This window comes from Argopecten irradians, chromosome 12 (assembly GCF_041381155.1).
Source record: "Argopecten irradians isolate NY chromosome 12, Ai_NY, whole genome shotgun sequence".
Classification (NCBI taxonomy): domain Eukaryota; kingdom Metazoa; phylum Mollusca; class Bivalvia; order Pectinida; family Pectinidae; genus Argopecten; species Argopecten irradians.
This window is the reverse complement of record NC_091145.1, coordinates 29,592,962-29,615,000: the sequence shown is the minus strand read 5'-3', so window position 1 is coordinate 29,615,000 and position 22,039 is coordinate 29,592,962. Positions and strand designations below refer to the sequence as shown.

Below are 22,039 nucleotides of genomic sequence, written 5' to 3'. Positions count from 1 at the left end.
TAAAGACTTCTTGACAAGTCTCTTGGATTGTCTTTATTGACAGGTTTGACTGTTCTTATGTTTGTTGCATCAAGGGATATGGTCCATTTATTAAATCAAGCAACTATATTGATATCTATTGTTATCAAATTTACTTTTTCTGATAATTTGATTTCTCATTGTATGATTACACATCTTACTTTCAGATAAAGGAGTTTAAATGGCTGCCCTTCCCTCTACCTCCACAATGTCGTATAATCTGTACGACATGTCGCTCTGATTTGTCGTATCATGCCATGACAAGTCGCCGCGACATTGTGTTACGACCTGTACCGCTCCTCAATACTGATAAACTTCGCACAAACTTCCTAGAAGCACACATGCAGCATCACTTCTGTTACCTCAAACCAGTTGACTTTGAAAACATTCATTCCCTGAAGGCTTGCAACAATTTACTTTATCTTAACATTTTGTGTAACGAAATGCAGGAGTTTAATGTGCACATACATCTGACGCAGTATCTGGACGATGTTTACGACAATTGTGCTTCCCTTCGAGAGTTCTGTATCCATTGTTTCCAACGCTGGACCAAGGACTACAGTTGGCAGAAAGAAAACCTATATGGAGATTCAACAGAACTTGAGCCAGAATTAGGTAGGTAGAGTTACATCCCTTTTAAGAACTCTTGAGTTAAGAACTGTTTTAGATTCGAATAAAATTTCAATATTTTTTCATCAGTACTCGTGTTATCTGTCTGTATATTGGTCATTATTATAGCTATGAACCAGTGATATTTGTTTTACATTAAAATATTAAGATTGTCAGGTTCACTACAAATTTAATTTTAAGTCAATTTTCCATTGAGGAATAAAATATTATTTTATTAGTTCTTGTTCCTCTAATTATTGAAAATCAATTACTGTGTAATCAGTTATTTTCATTGGGCTCAATTTTAGTTAATACAGTGAGAAAAATTAAAAGACCTGATCAAAGTGAAGGACATAAATTCATTGATTTTGGCAAAAAAAAACAAAGCCACAAAAATTAAACACCAGAGAAATATAATGATGTCACAGTATAACATTGAATGGAAGATAAGTGCATATAAAGTCTGATCAGAAAATCCTCAATTTATGCCAATACTTCAAATGGTTGTTTTGCTATTGTTGCATATTGTTTGTGTTTAAAGTTCCAGTTCAAGAAAAAACAAAAGAAGGTAAAAAGTTCTGTTCATGCAAACAGATTGCAAGTGAATTGCTTTAGATACAATGCAGAATTTGTGTTAGTGACATGTGAAAATTTGTGTTACATGTGAAAATTTGTGCATGATGTTTGATATATTGAATTACTGTGTTGATGCCAGTTCTGATTGAGAAAATATAACATACATAGTATGTACAGAATTAACGTGTAGTTTGTTATTGAGTTGAGTGTAGCTAGACGGGGTATGAAGTAGAGCTGTGCTGAAAATTAAATTATAATCTAATGTTGCTGTTATTCCTAAAGTTTTGGTTTGTTCAAAATGTTGACATTGTCTGAAGTTTGACTAACATGGAGTTGCAAGGAAAGATAAAGCATTTGACAAATGTTATATAACATGGTTGTCATATTTATGCACGGATGAAATTTTCGTTTCTCGTGACATTGCTATATTTGAGGAAATTTGATCTGTAAAATATTGAGAAATGGTTGAATGATAAAAGCTCTGAAAACCAGATCGCAAAAATAAAAAAATGCTCAAATTTTATTTTTTCATTTTCAGTAAAAATTGCAAAATGTTGACCCATATCAAAGTAACAGGTTATGTTATTTTACCAAAATGAATTCTAGAAATGATTTACCATTACCTGAATGAAAATTATAAACTAGATGAAAAATGAGCTTGAGTATGCATGAATATAACTGAAAAAGAAATTATTTAAGAATGTATTTCATAGTTTCATATAAATGGATGAATTCTTGGAACAGTTATGTCGTTTAATCATTATGTTCCATAGAGTGAAATTTTATGAATCCTGTTGTTTTTTATTTCAGACAATTTAGCTATATTTTGTCTTGAAATATATTACTTGGCATTGCATATATTGAATGACTAGCTCTTTATAAAGTACATTAGCTAGAAAATATCAAATTTATGCTGCCTTATATGTTGTTTATGTATGCATATAGTAAACAAATTATTGAAAAATTTAGATTGTTTTTAGTCTTTTCAAAGTAGTGACAGCATGAATTATTGTAAAGTGCATCACATTATTCATAGCAAACAGAAGTGGATAACAAATCATTTGTCACAAAACAGTTTTTACTCACAGGAACAATACCATAGGATACTATATAAGATAATATTTTTATTCAGATAAAAAACACTCTAGCTCAGTTAAAGACTATATCTTCCCCTATATCCAATGCTTTTTAGATAAGTCAGGGGTTTCCAAGAAATTTTCTCAACACTGCAGGACGTTGACAAAAGCATTTTACAACTGTAATTGTAGCTATTGGCTGTTCACAAGTTTCCATGGTTACAAACACACATAATCAGTTAACTTCTTTCCTTCAGAGTTTGAAGGCTGGGTCCCCGATGTTCTTCGACTCTTTGCTGTATCCAAAATGGGTCTGACTGAGACTGATTTATTCGCACTTCTGCAAAGGCTTGGCTACACAGGAAGTCGCATTGTGAAGAAGTTTGATTGGTTGCAGTTCCGCACGTGCCTTGGAAATCTCCTGTATGAGGGTCCCGATGGGAGACTTGTGTATACCCATCAGCACTTCAAGGAAATTGTGGAATATGTTTTACTCCGTAAGCATATTATTCTTTAATTTTAGTTTTTTTTTGTTTCTTGATATATCTTTGAACTTGTCTTTAATTTTAATGGATTTTGATATTTTCTTGTTTTAGAAACATATATGTTATGATTTTGTCTTCTGTTTTATTTTAATATTTACATTTACAAATTAATTTTCAAAGTATATTCCATTTTAACAAAAAAAATTTTTTTTTTAATTTTTGTTAATTCATTAGCTTTGGCTTACATTGGATTAATGACTAAATATTTGTTTTTCTTGTTTGTAAATAAAAGAATAATTCACCTTTAAATAATTCATCAGTATATATATAGTTCCCTTATCGTATGTATAGGACCAGTACACATTTCTGTAGTTTCCTTTGGGTTCCAGTAAGTCTTCTACCATACCCTGTAGATCCAGTCTGATTAAAATGAAAAATGAAATATGAAAACCCAAATTGCCATAGTAACCTTATAGCTAATCAACAAAATTTTGAGAAAATGATTGTATACGCAGTGTATATATATGGATATAATTCTTTGTCAACAATAAATGTCAGTTTCTTACCAAAACTCAAAAGTATATGTAATTTCTTTCCTGTGAACACTATGGAAAAACATTTATAAATTATTAACGATTTCTTTTTAGAAGATTGATAATCAGACATTGATGCTTTATTTTATCCCCATTTTAAGACAATTTTTACTGCTAGCTATCGTTAATAGGTTAGTAGAGCAACCTGCCCCACATAACTAAATGTATTTGTTACGACACAAAAGACATAATGAATTAACATTAAATTAATTGGGTGTAAATGATAATCGTAAACAACATAATAACAAGATGTAAAGCTAGACATAATCAATTATTGTGATCTCGTTAATTAGCATGAACAAATCTATTATCTGGTATAGCTATTGTGTTTATTTGTGTCACATTTGTATTTTATTGTTTCTACTTGGTCAGTTGAACGATTCAGAATATTTGACTTATTTTTTCAATGCATTGGCAGTTGTCCAAAGAATTCTATTTTGATATAGGATTTTCATACACATGCAGTTTGATGTCATTCCAGTTTTGTATTATAAAGTTAGTGTGTGAAAATCTGCACAATCCACATGCCTTCTGTTGGAAGCAATTTAAGCACAACAAGGTTTTGGGTCATTAGATTTGATTGAAAATTCTCAGCCAAATGGGATTTACTTATAAAAGAAAACTAATTATGTTACAATTGAAATATGGCAATGATGCTATTAATATGCAGAAATAAAAAAAAAGACATTTACCTACTGTATATCATTAATTGTTGCCAATATTTTATTGGAATTTAATGCATGTCATGAAATAAAATATAAGTAATTACATCTGTCCAGTTACAAGGATAATTTTAAATGTGTTACATTATAAAGATATCACCATTTTTTAAGGTAGGACTCCTTTAGAAGTATCATAACTTTCCACCGGTATTTCCGGTATAAAGATTTCACCAGTATTTACATGATAAGACTACCTTATTAGGGTAATTTTGGTATACTGTATTACGGTATAAAAACGTTCCACTAGTGTTAACAGTAGGACTCCCTCTTAAAGATAATTTTAAGTATATTTACGGTATAAAAACGTACCACCAGTATCTGTGGTACACCACAGGTAGTACTCTAGAGAATAATGCCCACACAGAGTTTAGATACCATATGAGGATAATTTTGGTATATTTACGGTATAAAAATGTACCACCAGTATCTGTGGTACACCACAGGTAGTCCTCTAGAGAATGCTCACACAGAATTTAGGATCCTTACGGGGATAATTTTGGTATATTTACGGTATAAAAACGTTCCACGAGTATCTGTGGTACCCCAAAGGTAGTACTCTAGAGAATAATGCCCGCACAGAGTTTAGATACCATATGAGGATAATTTTGGTATATTTACGGTATAAAAATGTACCACCAGTATCTTTGGTACACCACAGGTAGGACTCTAGAGAATGCTCACACAGAATTTAGGATCCTTACGAGGATAATTTTGGTATATTTACGGTATAAAAACGTTCCACGAGTAACTATGGTATACCACAAGTAGGACTCTAGAGAATGCTCACACAGAGTTTAGGATCCTTACGAGGATAATTTTGGTATATTAACGGTATAAAAATGTACCACCAGTATCTGTGGTACACCACAGGTAGTCCTCTAGAGAACGCTCACACAGAGTTTAGGATCCTTACGAGGATAATTTTGGTATATTTACGGTATAAAAATGTACCACCAGTATCTGTGGTACACCACAGGTAGTACTCTAGAGAACGCTCACACAGAATTTAGGATCAGTCCGTGTTTTCTGCAGATTACACAATTCTGCATTACATAATCTTTTTGATGGTACATCTGCACTCAAGGTTGTCTACCAACTGTCTGTACCAGGTTCTCTAATCGTTTCTCACACATATGGTCCCAGTTACCTCCCCTTAGATATACTAATGTCATTGTTGAGATAGTGATACAGTTGTTAGTACCAACATCATCAAGTATTATGGGACTGGTAATTATAGTCATGTATTATAACCTTGATAAAATTAGTTTATCTCCCCTTGGACTTTGATCCATGAAAATACGGCAGATGCATAAAAATAAGAACAAGCATACATTTCTATATTCTAAAAGTATTTATTTTCGTATCATATGATATTTTTTTCACTCTCTTTTGCTCTCTCTATATATACATACCAACCTTAATGACAGGTGGTTTCTATGTCTAGGTGTTCTATTTATACTTATGTCATTAGATAAAAGGCCAGGCACACATACCATGTACATGTACACTTTTATATAAAGCTAGGTTAGGATGGTTTTCTTTAGGTTATCAGCTGTAAGAAACAAAAACTTTGAAAAATTAAATTGTTTTACTTCAATTTTGATAATTCTGATTATTAATACTAAGCTGTAGCCATCATTAAGGATTGATTTCTTAGTTATAAGATTTTGTTTTCTGTGCTGTCTCATCCTTTATATTTATTGTGCTTGAATGGTTGGCGCATCATCATGTAAAAGATTATTATCACAATTTTGTACTCATATCATAGCCTAATATGGCAATTACAAATGTACTTTGTGTTCTTAAACCCGTCACAAGAACTATATGTTATACTAGTTAGTAACATTTGTTTTAATGAAAATTTTATTTGTGAAAATTATGTTTGTGAAAAGTATGTTTGTGAAAATTATGCATGTCACCATGCTTTCCATATTCAGATAGTCACAAGTCATTAATTAATTTGCATGTATGTGTATTAATGAATGTAATTTGCTATTCAAGACCAGCACTAATTTGCATGATTGGTAATGGTTTTGTTGGACGTATATGATTTCTATAGGTCGAGCAAAAAGGAAGAAAAGCAAAGGGAATCAGCGAAGGGCGTATAATATTAGTATGTTTGTAACACTTTGATGTACACCACAAGGTTGGCTGTAATTACTGTAACACAGTGTGGCTGTAAATGGCTGTAAATCTGTAACCTGCCTGTGTGTCATGACTTATATGTAAACCTGATGAAAGCTTACAGCTAAGGTAACCCTGACAAAACACTGATTTTTGACAACAAGACAGAATCTTTCAATAGACAGACTTATATAGTGATTTAATCGCATTCAGTATTACTTTATTGCATGGAAAAAAAAGTCCAAAAAAATTACATCCTTTTGAAGAAAATTGAAATAGAAAATGGAACACATTTCCTTTAGCATGAATAATCTGAGCATAAATTAACAATAAAATATCATTAGTTTACCGTCCTGTAATGAGTCTATAAATGAATTATCTCTCTTTAACAATGCTATCCCCTTTTATCTATAGTTGTCTCCCCTGACCTCCATCTTTCAGTGAGCTTTCAACTGGTTTACACTTACTTAACATCATTTCCTTGTACTGATATGACTCCAAATCTCAAGCATTTGATACACCTGCGAGAGCACCAAGTCAGTTGGCCAGGTTGCCTTGGTGTGAACTGTCATAATTGCCAGCTATATTTTGTAGAACTGTCGTAATGTATCCAGCTTCTATTGCAGGCTAACATAATGTTAATGATGAAAGTTCTTTTTATGATAACTTGTAAGAAAGTCAGAACATGTTTTAGAGCAGGTTTGATTTCCTTAGTTTAGATGATCTTAAATGCTTTTATTGATAAAGGCACGTGTCATGTTGCACAATTGCTTATTTCTCAGGAAGTATTGTAGCTAAACACCGCTGATGCATGTAGTGTTACTGTTCACAGTAGTTTGGGGAAGGAAATTTTTTTTTTTTAATTGTGTAGGGTATTTTATTTTTTGTCACTGGTTAGACTTATCTATATAGATCTAGAAATTATAGTTAGGTGTAAAACATGCATATAAGACACTGCTTTCAATTAGTTGCCCTGCACAGATGAAACATTTGAAAGGTAAATGTATAGTTAAACTGGTCTATAAACTGGTCTAAGACCACACAAGGGACCAAAAACAAATCATTAAATTATGTTGTAATTGACCATTTAGGACCCTGAGAAAGTGATCTTATTAAGCAGGTGGTCTTTATACAGAGGTGATGACTAGGACAGGTATTGATTACTGTTATTATACAAGTAACTTATGACTGGTGTCTGGTGTTGCTTACTGGTATATCGTCCATGTTTCCTTTATTTACAGGAATCAAATCCTCAATATTCTGATCCCAATGTTTATATTCCTCAAGGGTTTTAATTGTCATTCCCTAAACTGTTGTCCCAAATTTCTGTATAATGCCAACTACCATATATGTAAAAATATATACAACTTATACATTCTACCAATATCTTATATATTTAATACCCATTCCGTCTTTGCATATTACACAGTTATCTCCCCTGTGGGTAGGTATCGATTGTGACATCACCACTTTGTGACAGAAAATGATGTCATTTTCTCTGAAAATATTATGTTACACTCATAGAAACATGATGTCACTATCAATACCTACCAGCAAGGGTAGATACTCTGGTATAATAAACAAATACAGAATACATTGTCCTAACAGGCATATAAACCATGCACACAATGTATATACACATATATGTATATCACAAAATATATATAAATAATCTTTTTGCATCACAATAACTGCTTTTCTAACTGTCACTCAGTATGTTGTATTGTTTATCACTATTTTGTATTTACAGGTGAAAAGTGGTCTCCCTTGAATTGTTCAATATGTGTTGTATAATATTTTATCCAATGAAAGCTCATGTCACAAATAGTTCATTGATAGTCACTAATAAAGTCAGTTACAGTTATTAAGTTGCTGGAGAAATGGAAATTGGGGCAGATTTTGTTTTTGTTTGGTGAATTAATTGAGTAGTAGATAGTACAACTGTATTGTCGATAATATTATTTAGACTTGTTATCATGCTTATCGTCTAAGATTGACACACATGCTTCTGTAGTATAATGAATTTTGTTGAAGGTTTAATTCACTGATTTGTTTGGTGTTTAATTTACAGCTAGAAAGTGTGGTAGTAATATTAAAATTGATACTCAGATGGATTTTTTTGTGGTAAAAAAAATAGAAGGGATTTTAAGATAAGAATTTAGAAACATTTTTCCATTATAATTATTATATTTTGTGTTAGATTTGCTGGAAAAAGTCTTAATAAATTAACATTGTTGCATTCAAACTTGGTTACTGTGAAAATTTTCTGAGACTGCTATAAGTGTTCAGAATGACTTTGTTTCTTCTTCATATACAGAAGATTAGGTTATTATATGAATTAATTCTGTTAATTTGCCACAACATCACAACCATACCCAATAACACAAGCAGATGATTAAAAACATGTAATGATAACCTCAATGTTTCCTAATTTTCAAATGTAACTTTAATATTTCCTGATTTTCTGCTGTACAGATTCATTCAAGTCAGGGGGCTCTGAAGTGACAGGTAACGACGCAGCTAACCGTGAGTGGCGAGGAGAGAAACAGAAGTTCCATACCCACATGACAAAGTATTTCAAACAACTGTCCTTCTCTGACCTTATCTTACTGGGTCTTCCTCATCAGCTACTGATGGCTGGCGACTTTGACGGACTCTCCAAGGTTCTCACTGACCCTGTGTAAGTTTTAATACATAATGATATGTCCTTGCCATGAAATGGGATCCGGTTAACATGTAGTCTTTCCAACATCGGGACACGTGCCATCCTGTCTTGTTGCATCCCATCCCCTCCTACCTTGGAATATCAAGGAGAGGCCATTTATATCTTTTATGCATTTCAAATTCAATTCAATTTTACTCAATAATACAGATAATTCTCTGATCTGATAATAGCTAACTTGCCCAAATTTTATAAAGGTTGTTCATTAGATTACAGGAGGCTATGGTATATTAGAGTGAGTCTCCTAATGACAGCGCATGACTGATGCCAACTTATAGTGCTATCCTGCTGAACCATACTATCTAAGATCTAAACACTTACATACTAGGTCTAGTTGGTGTAGTAATTTTATATTTCTCACCCTTTGCTTACAGAATGATAGACGGTTACCTGAATGAAGAGAAGCAATGTCCATCCAATAAACTGGACCTTGCCTACTACTGGTCAGTTTTGACTGGTCAAGGGATTGACATTACGGCCACTTACACACAGCTTCTAACAAATCTGGGTGTCCTGGATGACCACTCGGAGGTAAAAATTCAAATCATCTTAATTACGTCATAACTTGGTCAGCATCATAATGCAAGATAATCTAGCTAATTTTTAGGCTGTATAAAACCTCACTCAATAATCAGAAAAGTAATGTGATTTCATATTAATTTGGCTATATATAAGATAGCTTTAGACTTAGGGCTGTGAAAAAACTATGTGATCAAGCAGGTGACCCCTGACCTTTTCACGTCTGTGCAGGAGATTGAACCTCAGCCAGCTAGGTGAAATGTGAACTACTACACCACCCAACCACCAACTCATGATACAATATTGATAGATCATTTTAGAGCAAACAAAGGGACTTAATTAATATATTGTATAACATAATTTCCCCCAACAGAACGGTGATGATACAGTCCTGGTCAGTGAGAATGGAGACGCACTATCCATATCAACAGCAGGTGAAAATGGAGAAGTATTCAGACCTCATACTTTCACCAACGTACCTCGGATCGTCACTTCATCGCCACATGAACAACGTACACTGTCGGTGATCGAGGAGACATCGAGTGTAGCAGACAGCTTTAGGGTCGGTATCATTAACTGATATTCAGTGATTTTTACTGTTATTGTTTTGTTGCGATCAATTGTGTTCAGTTTTTGGTCAATTGTGACGATTGTAATATGAGAAGTGAATGTCGTGGATAGGCAACAGTGTATTAAGGTATCGGGCTAAATCAACTTATTTTGATATAATCCAAGCCCTCATTTCTCAAACAAAAACTCATGTCACCTTCATGTGTAACTTATGGCAATTTTTTTTTATGTAAGTTTATTGAGAAATCTGTGACAGATTGTACCTAGATTTTGAAGGTGAGGTTTTTGGATGGAAAAAATGTACACTGAAGCACCTGGTCATTATATCCTTGTAATGTTAATCAAAATGTTCCATATAAATCTAATGTCTACAACTTTTTGCATATTTTGCTGATGTTATATTTAATCTTCAGCTTGGATATTGGTCCCATGGTTTTTGTTGATTTTATACATATTGTCTCATTAACAGTATGGGGAGGAGGGAGATGATGAACTGCCAAGGATTACAATATCAGAGACACACAACGGTATTGATACAATCTTCTTAACAGAGAGTAAAACCAGCATAACATCAGGTAACTATAAAACAATATCAGGCATCAATTTTTAAATTTTATTTAGTACCGTCTTTCTCTATTTCATGGATCATTAGAAAGCAAGGCTTATACATTGTCAAATTGAAAAATAAATTATGAGATTATGATATTAAAATGTTTATATTTTTAAGTACATGTAGGATGTTTAATAGAATATTCAGAAATCTGTCTTTGATGATAATCTATTGACTAATTATTATTTTGTAATCAATTAAGATGTGGGACCAAAAGAGACAGTTCTGACTTCATCTAACGGCAAGCTGGCCTTCATTATAGCCTGTTTTCTCAAGGACATTGGTCACGGCAAGGTCACAGAGACCATATGTAGGTCACTCAACGACAAACTGGACAAGGTACAGTAAAATTAAGTTTTAATAATGTTTATATCATAGACTTTTTTGCTTATCGAAGATAATTTCCTTACATGGCATTAATTAAACATGGAAATCACTGTTTAATGAATAATGTATGTATTTAGATTAGTGTGCTAGCTCCTGAAAATCTGGGCCCAGTTTCATAAACATTCTTTAACTTAAACGAATTCCCATTGAAATATCCCATAAGAAAGCTTTACAGAAGTTAAAAAAAAATCTTAAGTTATGGAGCCTACCCTGTGGAGAATATAAGATCAAGTTATTCTTTAAAGTTAAGAAATGTTCTTGTATTCTGGCCCTGATCCTACAAGGAAATTTTAGTACATGTATGAGTATACCAAATTAAGTAATGAAGATATAGAATATCCTTGTTACAGAATCCTAGGTAAAGCAAAATATAAAATAATGCAATATATTTTTGTGCTTTGGCAGCTATTGCTGCTTTAAAAGGAATGTTTTAATTATTGAATTAAATATGGTATATATTTATAGTAAGTGACAACTTAATCACTAAAATGTTTGAATTGATCAGAACTACCCCCTGTCTGAGGAGGACCAACTGCTGCACGCACGTGTCCAAGAGATGCTTGGACAGTTCAGTAAGGAAGTGGATGACAATATGGAACAGACGGAGAAGTGGTTCCGACGTGCTCTCCGAACTGTCATGGACATCTCCGACCTAGATATAGAAGAAGGAACACCGAAATACTATGAGATTACAAATCTGAAAGGTAAAAGATTGGATCTGCTAAAACGATGTGAAAACATTTCAAGAGGATCTATAGGAGTTATTATTTCTTCCTCACAAAAGACCTCAGCGGGTTTAAAACTTCACCAGCTAATGATGTAGATGTAATAATCAGGGACTTTTATGCACAATCATATGTTTACTGTTCTTCTGTCAAAGCTTTAGTTATGCATTCTTAATGAAACTATTTACAAAGACAAAAATATGATCGTAAACCCTAGGATATATTACATGAATTGACAAGTTTGATTCTTAAGATAGCAAAAAAAAAAATAATGAAAATATTATTGGTTTTAATAGGTCGACTGCTGAATCATCATGGTCACCTGAGGCTACAACAAGGGATCCTGGAGAGTGCTGAAGATTTACTAAACGAGGCCCTGGACTGTGTGACAAGCTGTGGTAACCTAGCAACAAGGGCCACCATCCTCTACAACCAGGGCATGCTCAGGTCAGTCATAGGTTAAATCCTGCTGGGAAATTATTTATGTTCTCAAGATAGCTGACCATGTCATCAGTAAAATAAAAGTTAATCAATTCAACTCAGAAAGTTACCAAATCCCTGGTAATGAATCTCCAACTCAAAACCATTTATGATTATTCAGTTTATAAACAAGATGATTTTTATCCATATATAGAATTTGGCCATATTATATCTTGTTATCAGCATACATTGTGGCATTCCTTTTAACCCATTTAACCCTGTTACCACCTTTGAACTCTTCTTTATACAAGGCAGAAAGAGATTATTATTGAAATTAATTAAAAACATGATTAGGCTACTGCACACTTTAGCTTGGACCTGCCGGTCAATGATCCTGACTCAGGGCCTGTAGTACTTGCGTATAATGCGCACCCCAACTTTTCACTTGATAATTTATCAAAAAAAGTGCGCACAATACGTGCAAAAATACGGTAGCTTTAGGAGTTATCTCCTCTTAACCGTTGATGTTTTAAGATTCAACAAGACAACAGCAAGTGAATAGTTTGATCTTGATAAGGATTTTGTTTACATTTTGACTTTCTAATGTTTTAAGGGCCCAGCAATTTGAGTTCTTGTTAGGAGAGAGCTGTCTACGTCAGTCTCTTCTCATTCGGGAACAGTGGTACGGACGGACACACCCTCTGGTGGCAGATGTCTTGTACGCTCTGGCAGGCATTATGGGAAATCCTAAAAATATCCGAGGGTGTGTATCTTGAGACTGGAAAATCTTTGCTTGTTGCATAAGTGGAGTCAAGTATTGATTCTAAATGTTGAGCTTGTTTTAATTTGTTATACAAGTACAGGAGTATTATTATTCCTAATTGTGTATAGTGAATTGAAAAAACAACATGATAATGAAATAAAGTCTTTTGACTCCTGCTTTAAAAATGTTTTTTTTCTTTTGTAATATAAGAAAATCAAAAGCTTAATTGAAACAATCTGAATCTATATTTTTTCTTTTTTAAGGTTACTTATTAAAAAAATATATTATCATGATATTTTCTGTTTTAAAGTTATGACAAGGTGGCAGCTGAGACAGTATACAGACGTTCGTTGGAGATCCGAGAGTCCTGCCTGGGCACAACTCATTTATCTGTGTCGGACATTCTCATAGAACTAGGCATGTACACCACCAACTCTAAGCTCTGGCTCTGTAGTTTATGCTTTCTTTATAATCACCTATGGCAGTAGACCTTGTAGTTCAATGTCTTGAAAAAATTTCAACTCATTTGTTTTTTTGTTTGTTTGTTTGGTTTTTTTTTGTAAAGGATTGTTGCAAAATTTTAACAGGAAAACTATAATCATTATGTTTATTCAAATGACATTGGTTGTAATAACTTTTTGTATGTTTTTACAATTTTCATTTAATTATTAATAGAGTAAATAATTATACTGGAGTATACATTTTCTGGGTGTGGTTTTGTCTGATCTTATAAGAGAAAACCTATAAACAATTATTGAAAATCTTACTTTAGCAGCTGTCTCTGCTGGAAACAACAGGCCAAAATTGATACATTTCTTTTTACAAAAGTGAAGTTAAATTATTTTGTTTGATTTGCAGCAAAACTGATACAAGAAGAATCCAGCCAGGGTGCCAAGGGTGAAGCGGTCAGATTATTACAACGGGCACTGGACATTAATACTACACATCTAGGTAAGCCTTTAGATAAAACTTGTGACTCCCTAGGTCACAGTATTTCTGTTTCATATTAAGACTTCTTTTGTTAGAAAGGCTTGTGGTAGCCTCCCCTGGCCAATATATTCCTGGGTCTTTAGAAGATTTTATTTTTGTAATGAAGTGTTGGAGTTCTCTCCTATGGCCAATTCATTCCTAAGTGAATAGACAATGTCTTGTGAAAGTTGATTCTAGAATATAACTTACGTTTACTCGATTTATATATTCTGCTTCTGGAAACTCTTCCATCTGTAAGCTGGAAGATTTCTGGGAAGACTTATATTCTTGGAAGAGTGTAAATCCAGTTGGCCTGATCTGGCTAATTCATTTCTACAACATAAAAAAGACTTGTGTAATGAAGGCTTGGAGTTATCTCCCCTGGCTGACTCTTAACCATAGGCTATTTCAGTGCTTTTATTGTTCAGCTTTTTGGGACATGGAAAATGGTTCGTTCATTATCAGTAAATATAATAGTTTACCAAAGTACACATTAAAGTACTTTTTTAACTTCTTATGTGGAAAAATAATTGAACATCTCTACAACCTTTGTGGAAAAGCTTGGGATGGATGCTTTCAGTGTAAAGCTCCTTCAAACTCAGCCGATCTCTGTCGCTGTAATTGAGATGTATCTTTCCACAATGTATACCTACATTGTATGTATCAAAATGTGAGTTCTTAATCTAACTGTGTTTTCTTCGCAGTAAAATGGTAGACTTTGATCAATTCTGTTTGCCATGAATATAACATAGGTACACAATTTTGATTTGCCGCTCTGTACAATTTATATTACTAATAATATGCAGATGTTCAATGAACATTATAAAGCTGAGTGTTCCTCTTTATGACAAAATCCATATAATTTTCTCATAGTGAGATCTGAAATGCAAAAACAGTTTACTTAATTTCAACCTGGAGTCAATTATATCCAGTAGTTGGATTACATGCTAATTGATATTGAAGGGAGGTAACTGTTGTGATCTTGTTTAAGTGACTATCAGCACATAGACTTGTGAAGTTTTAAGCACTTGAAAAACAATTTGGGGAGTTATTTCCCCTTAGTCCAGATAAAAGGATCGAGGTAGCATTTTGAAGCTAATTTGATAAAAATGGCCAAATGCTGATTATGGAACTACATGTATTCACCTAACACAAAATGAATATTTTATGTTTGTTACTTTTGCTATTTTAAAACCAGTTCTTAGTTTACATACTGTGAACATTGAAACAAATGGGAATGGTTGTCACAATATTTTATCTTGTAAACCTAGTTTAAAAACAGTTTAATGAGTCCCTTGATGTAACCTATTATTGTGAGAATAGTTTGGCTGTAAACTTCCTTGGTGCCTATGATTGTCAGTCATTTGGCTGTAAACTCCCTTGGTACATGCGATGCTCAGTTATTTGGCTGTAAGCCCCCTTGGTACCTGTGATTGTCAGTCATTTGGCTGTAAACTCCCTTGGTACCTGTGATTGTCAGTCATTTGGCTGTAGGTTCCCTAGGTACCTATGATTGTCAGTAATTTGGCTGTAAGCTCCCTAGGTACCTGTGATTGTCAGTCATTTGGCTGTAAGCTCCCTAGGTACCTGTGATTGTCAGTCATTTGGCTGTAAACTCCCTTGGTACCTGTGATTGTCAGTCATTTGGCTGTAAGCTCCCTAGGTACCTGTGATTGTCAGTAATTTGGCTGTAAGCTACCTAGGTACCTGTGATTGTCAGTCATTTGGCTGTATGGTACCTAGGGTTATCAGAAATGTTTGTCCAATAAGCTCCCTAGGTACCCAGGGTTATCAGAAATGTTTGTCCAGTAAGCTCCCTAAGTACCCAGGGTTATCAGAAATGTTTGTCCAGTAAGCTCTTAGGTACCCAGGGTTATCAGAAATGTTTGTCCAGTAAGCTCCCTAAGTACCTAGGGTTATCAGAAATGTTTGTCCAGTAAGCTCCCTAGGTACCCAGGGTTATAAGAAATGTTTGTCCAGTAAGCTCCCTAGGTACCCAGGGTTATCAGAAGGTTTGTCCAGGAAGCTCCCTAGGTACCCAGGGTTATCAGAATTGTTTGTCCAGTAAGCTCCCTAGATACCCAGGGTTATCAGAAATGTTTGTCTAGTAAGCTCCCAAGGTACCCAGGGCTATCAGAAATGTTTGTCCAGTAAGCTCCCTAGGTACTGAGGGTTATAAGAAATGTTTGTCCAGTAAGCTCCCTAGATACCCAGGGGTATCAAAAATGTTTGTCCAATAAGCTCCCTAGGTACACAGGGTTATCAGAAATGTTTGTCCAATAAGCTCCCTAGGTACCAAGGGTTATCTGAAATGTTTGTCCAGTAAGCTCCCAAGGTACCCAGGGTTATAAGAAATGTTTGTCCAGTAAACTCCCTAGGTACCCAGGGTTATCAGAAATGTTTGTCCAGTAAACTCCCTATGTACCCAGGGTTATCATAATGTTTGCCCAGTAAGCTCCCTAGGTACCCAGGGCTATCTGAAATGTTTGTCCAGGAAGCTCCCTAGGTACCCAGGGTTATAAGAAATGTTTGTCCAGTAAGCTCCCTAGGTACCCAGGGTTATCAGAAGGTTTGTCCAGGAAGCTCCCTAGGTACCCAGGGTTATCAGAATTGTTTGTCCAGTAAGCTCCCTAGATACCCAGGGTTATCAGAAATGTTTGTCTAGTAAGCTCCCAAGGTACCCAGGGCTATCAGAAATGTTTGTCCAGTAAGCTCCCTAGGTACTGAGGGTTATAAGAAATGTTTGTCCAGTAAGCTCCCTAGGTACCCAGGGTTATCAAAAATGTTTGTCCAATAAGCTCCCTAGGTACCCAGGGTTATCAGAAATGTTTGTCCAATAAGCTCCCTAGGTACCAAGGGTTATCTGAAATGTTTGTCCAGTAAGCTCCCAAGGTACCCAGGGTTATAAGAAATGTTTGTCCAGTAAACTCCCTAGGTACCCAGGGTTATCAGAAATGTTTGTCCAGTAAACTCCCTATGTACCCAGGGCTATCATAATGTTTGCCCAGTAAGCTCCCTAGGTACCCAGGGCTATCTGAAATGTTTGTCCAGGAAGCTCCCTAGGTACCCAGGGTTATAAGAAATGTTTGTCCAGTAAGCTCCCTAGGTACCCAGGGTTATCAGAAATGTTTGTCTAGTAAGCTCCCAAGGTACCCAGGGCTATCAGAAATGTTTGTCCAGTAAGCTCCCTAGGTACTGAGGGTTATAAGAAATGTTTGTCCAGTAAGCTCCCTAGGTACCCAGGGTTATCAAAAATGTTTGTCCAGTAAGCTCCCTAGGTACCCAGGGTTATCAGAAGGTTTGTCCAGGAAGCTCCCTAGGTACCCAGGGTTATCAGAATTGTTTGTCCAGTAAGCTCCCTAGATACCCAGGGTTATCAGAAATGTTTGTCTAGTAAGCTCCCAAGGTACCCAGGGCTATCAGAAATGTTTGTCCAGTAAGCTCCCTAGGTACTGAGGGTTATAAGAAATGTTTGTCCAGTAAGCTCCCTAGGTACCCAGGGTTATCAAAAATGTTTGTCCAATAAACTCCCTAGGTACACAGGGTTATCAGAAATGTTTGTCCAATAAGCTCCCTAGGTACCAAGGGTTATCTGAAATGTTTGTCCAGTAAGCTCCCAAGGTACCCAGGGTTATAAGAAATGTTTGTCCAGTAATCTCCCTAGGTACCCAGGGTTATCAGAAATGTTTGTCCAGTAAACTCCCTAGGTACCCAGGGTTATCAGAAATGTTTGTCCAGTAAGCTCCCTAGGTACCCAGGGTTATCAGAAATGTTTGTCCAGTAAGCTCCCTAGGTACCCAGGGTTATCAGAAATGTTTGTCCAGTAAGCTCCCTAGGTACCCAGGGTTATCAGAAATGTTTGTCCAGTAAGCTCCCTAGGTACCCAGGGTTATCAGAAATGTTTGTCCAGTAAGCTCCCTAGGTACCCAGGGTTATCAGAAATGTTTGTCCAGTAAGCTCCCTAGGTACCCAGGGTTATCATACCAGAGGTATCGAATGTTTGTCCAGGAAGCTCCCTAGGTACCCAGGGTTATCAGAAATGTTTGTCCAGTAAGCTCCCTAGGTACCCAGGGTTATAAGAAATGTTTGTCCAGTAAGCTCCCTAGGTACCCAGGGTTATCAGAAGGTTTGTCCAGGAAGCTCCCTAGGTACCCAGGGTTATCAGAAATGTTTGTCCAGTAAGCTCCCTAGGTACCCAGGGTTATCAGAAATGTTTGTCCAGTAAGCTCCCTAGGTACCAGAGGGTTATAAGAAATGTTTGTCCAGTAAGCTCCCTAGGTACCCAGGGTTATCAAAAATGTTTGTCCAGTAAGCTCCCTAGGTACCCAGGGTTATCAGAAATGTTTGTCCAATAAGCTCCCTAGGTACCAGGGTTATCTGAAATGTTTGTCCAGTAAGCTCCCTAAGGTACCCAGGGTTATCAGAAATGTTTGTCCAGTAAGCTCCCTAGGTACCCAGGGTTATCAGAAATGTTTGTCCAGTAAGCTCCCTAAGTACCCAGGGTTTTCAGAAATGTTTGTCCAGTAAGCTCCCTAGGTACCCAGGGTTATCAGAAATGTTTGTCCAGGAAGCTCCCTAGGTACCCAGGGTTATCATAAATGTTTGCCCAGTAAGCTCCCTAGGTACCCAGGGTTATCATAAATGTTTGCCCAGTAAGCTCCCTAGGTACCCAGGGTTTTCAAAATGTTTGCCAGGAAGCTCCCTAGGTACCCAGGGTTATCATAAATGTTTGCCCAGTAAGCTCCCTAACCAGGTTATCAAAAGTTTGCCAGTAAGCTCCTGATAGTGTGATTGGCAATTGTAAGGTGGTTTTCATAAGATTAAAACCCATAAAGATTGTTACTACTTACGGTAACAGCCTATTTTAAAGAACTCCCAAGTGGATGTATTATTTACATCACCTATATTTACTTTCATGACAGATTTATTGTTGGTCCTTTTAGCTTTAAAAGCTCTATGTGGTACTCTACAGTTCCCTGCCTTTAAATGTTCCTGTAATCTGGATTATCTCCGTTTCCGACAATAAATCTTTTAAAATTTTTCTTTACGACAACAAGTACCGGTAGACCAATAAAGATCTTTGGCAGACATGTGAGGTAATGATTGTAACAAAGAGAACAATATTGAATTCTGAAACCTCAGATGCTCCTGGAGATTCCCTTATGTAACCAACAGTATTCTCCCTATAGGAGCAAAGTGGGGCCTTTTGCAACACAGTGTGTAGAGCCCAGTTTCACCACTTTTCTTCAGGCGAAAAGTTCTTGATCCAAGAGATATGAGTTTTTCCAACAATGCAATAATCCTTTTCTCTGTGCATAAATTACATGTTTGTGTATATAGAATGTACATTTCAGTAAGAAAAAAAAACTATGTACGTGGATGTTGTTGAAATATACGATGGATAATATAATTGAAATATTTTCCCAAAATATTACAATTTTGGGCTATAGTTCAGCAATGAAATCTATAATTAAGTACATACATATTATGGTTTCTGGACCACTGTAACCTGTATTGGTTTACTTAACAATGATTGGATTAATGTACCAATCAGATTATACATGTATATTATACTTACTATGGTAGCGTTTTGATTTTTTGATTGCTTTATTGCTAAGTAGTCCATGCATGACAATCTATTAGGTCAAATAAAATGATATGTCTTTTTAGGGTTACCCAACCGACTCTAAATTTTCACCCCCGACCCTAACTTTTTTTTCCACTTTTCTAGGATATTTTTTTTCAGACTCCAGTTCTGGCCATTATTTTAGAGTGAAAGACACACTTAAAAAATAGTGCCCAAAACAAAGGTCTATTTGTTGGGTTTAGTGTCAACAAGAGACGTCTTCTTACAGTAGCTATTGGCTACCAAACTCAACAACATATTCAAATATCAATCATATGACATTTAGATCAATAAAATTTTGAAGCTGCAAGTATACAGACTTGTTATTTTCTCAACCATTGTGAGCTGGTGGTCTTTTAATGGTCTTTATTTGACAGCTATCTGTGGAGGGTATTTCTGACGTCTTCTGTGTCAACGTGTACAAAACTGTATGGTATTTACAGTATGTTTAGGCACAGTCTAATGTAGACATCAAAGTTCCATTAATTCTACATAGAGATTACGGAAATCAGTCTGATGACTTTTTTACTACAATTACCATTATAAAGGAGCTCTGTCTACCGAATTTCTCCCAATAAGTACCCATGTTCTTATAAATACAAACCTTTCTTTGTCATGATGACCAGTTCATGTACATGCTACATCACAAAACAAAATTATAGTTTTGTTGTTATGATTTCAAAGTTATTGACTTAAACCTAATTATTTGACCTTCGGGTCAAGGTCAGGCTACCTATCAACAATTACTGTATAGTGTTGTCGGGACGACACTTTCATTATTTCGAGGGACATTCACATGTAAAAATTACTATAAATGTCACTCCATTAGCATTAAGAGGAGAGCTCTAGCTGTCACAAGCTTTGTGACTCTATACATATGCTGCCTGTATTATGTAAATACAAATTCATTATTTTCTGACAATACTAAATTCATTATAGCTCATGCCTTAAATCAATTCTGTGACTTGGAATATGGAATAGGCCTTGTTAGTTCTTTGATCAATTTTTTCTTTGCAGCACCCTTGAGGCTATTTACGTTAAATATGGTAATTTCTATCGAAGATTGTTGGCTAAACCATCTAATCTAGCCGAGGTGAAATTGGGTTTTTATTGTTGTGCTCGACTGAACGTAATCCTTTATAAAGTGAATATCGATTATGTGAAAGGTAAATTAGATCAAACAATTTTAACCGTGACGCTAACAAGAATAGTCATCCATCACATTGGATTTTTCATACATTTTTATTTTTATACTTAATGGCGAAATGATTCCTGGCACTGATACATTGTTACATATTGGGTAAAGCAATAGGATGTATTTTCTATGGGAATGTTGGAGATGAAAGAGAATGCTTCATAAAAGTAAATATTTAATCTGAACTTCAATGTTTCTGAACCTAGACAGGTACACTCTACATTGATTACACAACACCAGAATAAACAATGGCTTTGGTGTGACGTCAGATTCTATTCATTTTAGTACTTTAATAATGAAGACTGGATATTTAGCAGTATCTGCCAAAATTTGAATATTTCAATTTTTTCACTCAATTTTAAATGCACCGCATGGGGGTTAATTTGAATGTCTGAGTTACTGATATGAAGGGTAATAGGCCCTGATTTGAAGATATGTATTTCAGACTCTTAACTAAGACTCTGATATAAATAAGTGGTTTTGGTTTGTTTGTTTGTTGTTTTTTTTTTTTAATTTCTTCTTAAAATTGTGAAAGTTTACTTTAATTTAGTTGTCAAAATCAAGGATAGAAAAAAATACCATACATAACAAAAAATAACAAAGAAAGTTTTTATAAGTTTTTTCACAGTTGTATACCGGTAACTCACAGTTGTATACCGGTAACTGAATTTGCCTGATTCCAGCCAAATATTTCTTAAATTTTCATCAATAGAGATCTACATGGTTTTATAAAACTTACGGAGATGAATTGATCAATTCTGTCATATACAACCTATAGCTCTAGTTATTATTACAAAGGCTCAGGTTTGTAATGTTTTATTTTTGACAATTATAATGATAAAAATCCTTTACAATCCTCCTTCACTCAGCACAAAGAATGAATTCTAAATACTGATTAGGAAAATTATCATCGTTGTCTGATTGTTCGCTCTAACACTTTATCAAAATTGGTGTTGTAATTAAAAATCTAAGGAATCGTCTTAACACATCTATTTTAATATCAAATTGTAAAACATATTCTGGTACATGTTTGATGAATATTTTTTTCAGATTTGACAAATCTTGTCTGTCTGATCTTTAAGTTGTTTGAACGGGGGTAGGCAGTGTAAGGTTTCAGATTAACCGTGTCTGGATCGTGACCATAGCGTGTGACGTTGGACAGATTGTAACATCAGTACAGATCGATAGTTAATCTGACATGCTCTAATGACTCGGTATAAAAGATGGCCGCCCGTCACAGCCGCTAGCGTGTGTGGGGTGTATGATTACATGACTGGATTTGTACGACAATTGGAAATTAAATCAACACCAGAATATTGATTGGGACCCA

The 22,039-nt window shown here is 35.1% G+C and overlaps 1 protein-coding gene across 4 annotated transcripts in view; it reads left to right on the top strand.

Moving 5' to 3' along the window:
• LOC138336877 (tetratricopeptide repeat protein 41-like) overlaps positions 1-22,039 on the top strand; it is a 46,561-nt gene that overhangs the window by 12,631 nt on the left and 11,891 nt on the right. For 2 of the 4 annotated variants that reach the window (XM_069286482.1, XM_069286483.1), the window contains exons 6-19: positions 186-633; positions 1,169-1,195; positions 2,537-2,776; positions 6,139-6,192; positions 8,679-8,883; positions 9,300-9,456; positions 9,818-10,006; positions 10,484-10,589; positions 10,827-10,963; positions 11,517-11,715; positions 12,033-12,183; positions 12,770-12,919; positions 13,230-13,336; positions 13,778-13,870. In XM_069286482.1, the coding sequence (XP_069142583.1) occupies positions 186-633; positions 1,169-1,195; positions 2,537-2,776; positions 6,139-6,192; positions 8,679-8,883; positions 9,300-9,456; positions 9,818-10,006; positions 10,484-10,589; positions 10,827-10,963; positions 11,517-11,715; positions 12,033-12,183; positions 12,770-12,919; positions 13,230-13,336; positions 13,778-13,870 (2,263 nt within the window). The remainder of the gene's footprint in view (positions 1-185; positions 634-1,168; positions 1,196-2,536; positions 2,777-6,138; positions 6,193-8,678; positions 8,884-9,299; positions 9,457-9,817; positions 10,007-10,483; positions 10,590-10,826; positions 10,964-11,516; positions 11,716-12,032; positions 12,184-12,769; positions 12,920-13,229; positions 13,337-13,777; positions 13,871-22,039) is intronic. The other 2 variants (XM_069286484.1, XM_069286485.1) reach the window with 2 other exon arrangements.